This window comes from Hipposideros armiger, unplaced genomic scaffold, assembly GCF_001890085.2.
Source record: "Hipposideros armiger isolate ML-2016 unplaced genomic scaffold, ASM189008v1 scaffold_1144, whole genome shotgun sequence".
In the NCBI taxonomy this organism is placed as follows: Eukaryota; Metazoa; Chordata; class Mammalia; order Chiroptera; family Hipposideridae; genus Hipposideros; species Hipposideros armiger.
The window spans coordinates 201,534-204,459 of record NW_017732494.1 but is presented as its reverse complement, the minus strand read 5'-3'; the positions used below and the strand labels follow the sequence as shown (position 1 = coordinate 204,459).

Here is a 2,926-nt window from a genome sequence, read left to right as displayed (position 1 = left end):
TTTGGGTGGGGTGACTTCTAAGATTTGTTTTGAACAGAATTGAAGACAAAAGAAAAAGGCAACTTAAGGATCTTTGATAACTAGAAGGAAAAGAGACACACACTTTGAATCAGAGGATCTGGGTTTGAAGCTCAGATGTTAGCTACAGGGACTCAGATTTCATTGTACTCAGCTGCAAAATGGGACTCATTAAGAGCTATATTCGAGGGCTGTTGAGGTGTAAATGAGAACATGCCTGTAATGTGCCCGGCACAATTTGTGCACATATTTTATGCTTCTATAAATGGTAGGGCCATATTTTAAGGTCAAGAAGAACCTAAGGCTGAGCACATGATCAGATCTAGTAATTTCCACTGTGGCACTTGGAGAAGGATGGGGGTGAGCCTATCACTGTCCTTTACCAACACAGATGTCCCTGTGCTGTGATGAAACTGGAGCCGTCAGGGTTTAAAAAAAGAACACCATCAGGGGGAAGGCACCACATCTTGGCAAGAAACGCTGAACATAGTTTCCACGTCACCAAACGCTCTTCCCACCCCATACCCGGCTTCTATATAAATCCTGGGCTCTCCACTGGTCCACACTCATTTGAGCGAGTGCCCAAGTGATCAGCAGAGAAGAGAAGGGTAGCATGGCTCCGGGAGAATCAGAGAGAAAGGAGGGGCCAGCCAAGAGGGCCCTCCGGAAGATGCACACAGCCGCCTTGGTGATCAATTTGGCCCGAGGTTGGCAGCAGTGGGCAAATGAGAACAGCACCAAGCAGGCCCAGGAGCCCGCAGGCTGGCTGCCGGGAGGGAACCAGGACCCACCCCAAGAGCCTAAACCAGGGATACACCCCACTGCCCACCAGAAAACTCAGAGTGCCCCAAAGGGTCCTTCCCCAAAGCCAGAGAGCCATGGAGATGGACAAAGCTCAGAGGAAGCCCCCGAGGTCTCTCACATCAAAAGGAAAGAGGTGACCAAAACAGTGGTCAGCAAGGCTTATGAGAGGGGAGGGGATGTGAGCCACCTCAGCCACAGATACGAGAAGGACGGTGGCACGCCTGAGCCCAGGCAGCCAGAGAACGACATTGACAGAATCCTGTACAGCCACGACTCCCCGACGCGGAGGAGAAAATGTGCCAACCTGGTATCTGAGCTGACCAAAGGCTGGAAGGAGATGGGACAGGATGATCCCAAGTGGAGGAGCGACAGCATGGACACAGAGGACAGCGGCTATGAAGGGGAGGCCGAGGAGAGGCCGGAGCAGGATGGGGAGCAGGTGGCCGCTGCCAGAATCAAACGGCCCCTGCCCTCTCAGTAAGTGAATGCATCCTTCTCCTCCTTATACTGCGGTGGAGCCCCAACCAGCTCTGGGGACACGGAGCTCAGGGAAGTACCACCAAAGTTAGAATGAGAATCTTCAAGATTGGGCAGGCAGCGGGGGCCTGAGGGGAAGGCATGTCCCTCGGCTCAAAGGGCAGCCAGGCTCAGACGTGGGCCTTTGGGCAGAGGGCTTGCATTATTTTGTTTCTCCTTTCTGTTTGACCTGAACACTCAAGTTTTAGCCTCAGCAAAACATGAAACCACCAGAGAGGAATGAGTGTTTTGGTTAAGTTTTTAAAAATCGATTCTGTAATGAGTGGCAGATTGGCTTATTTCTCAGCAGAGACAAGGGCTGGCTGGCAGATTGATTGGAGAACCCTTTCCTTTGTCTTGTGTCAGTCTAAATTGTATCAGGAGAAACAGCTACCCAAATAAGCCCATGGAACACAGATAGATCTCTAGGACCGTGTAAACAGGTGGGAGGCTGCTAGTTAACCTGAGAGCAGTTTCTGAAATCAGACCCAAATTCAAACGGCAGCTCTACCCCAGCTATAGTTCACAATACTGTATTATATACTTGAAAGTTGATGAGACTAGATCTTAAATGTTCTACACACACACACACACACACACACACACACACACACACACACACACACACATGCACACACACTCCTGGTGATTTTTGTAAGCCCATTTCCTCCTTTGTAAAATGATGGCAACAGTAACCTTTTGGGGGTAAATTCTATTCTATTGGGAGAAGATTAAGGCTGCCCAGCACTTAGCCCAGTGCCCACCACCTATGCTCAATATATGAAAGCTACTGTTATTCATATAGATTCGACTATTTAGCAATTCTTCAAACTTTTAGGGGAAAAATTGTCCTGTTTATAATCAAAGACAGAAATGCTATTAAAGCTAGGTACTTAAAACACCACAATCCTAAACATTTAGATGCTAAATACACACACACACACAAACTTTATTCAGACATGGAACACATGCTTTATTTCAAGACAGTAACTCCACCTCCTCATAATACAATAGAAAGTTACAATATCTCACTCCACAGGACATCATAATATGGGAAAATTCTCTGATGTGATGAAAGCTTATAAACTGATGCCCTCTGGGAAGAGCTAGATGTGTAGGTGTGTTTTTCAAGTTTTCTGAAACAATGAGAAATGAAGAACATAACTGGTTACTTAATTTGACAAAGAGCTATCTTACAGTTTGTGACTTTAAAAGCTGTTTGAAAAGAATTAGAACTATTATACTGTAAGTTTTCAAAGAAAATGAAATGACAAACTAGATAATTATAACAGTCCTTTATGCATTTCGTGTGCAGTATGGGGTATTTTACATGCTTTATCCTTTTAACTCTTATAATCCTATGAAGTAGGTTTCACCCTGTTTTAGGAGTGAGAGCACTGAATCTCAGAGGAGATGTTTACCTAGCAACTTAGTGACAAAGCCGAGATATGCCTATCTCAAATGCAATGTTTTGAAACCGGACTTGGTGCTAGCTGTCACGCAGGGCCTTGAGGATGTGTTCAGAGATCTGGGTTTGTGCTCTACTTACATTAATGTAGGAATTCATAGTCAGAAATCACTGTGTTAC

General features: G+C 45.9%; 1 protein-coding gene across 1 annotated transcript; it reads left to right on the top strand.

The window, feature by feature from the left end:
• Window positions 1-573: 573 nt before the first annotated feature.
• Window positions 574-1,874, top strand: ABRA (actin binding Rho activating protein). The gene has a single exon (XM_019632450.1). It carries the CDS (start codon window positions 632-634, stop codon window positions 1,301-1,303), a length of 672 nt encoding a protein of 223 aa, XP_019487995.1. The 5' UTR covers window positions 574-631; the 3' UTR covers window positions 1,304-1,874.
• Window positions 1,875-2,926: the final 1,052 nt, after the last annotated feature.

Bases quoted from the DNA above. Each gene is read 5' to 3' on its own strand.
- ABRA (XM_019632450.1), top strand. From the start codon at position 632: ATGGCTCCGGGAGAATCAGAGAGAAAGGAGGGGCCAGCCAAGAGGGCC.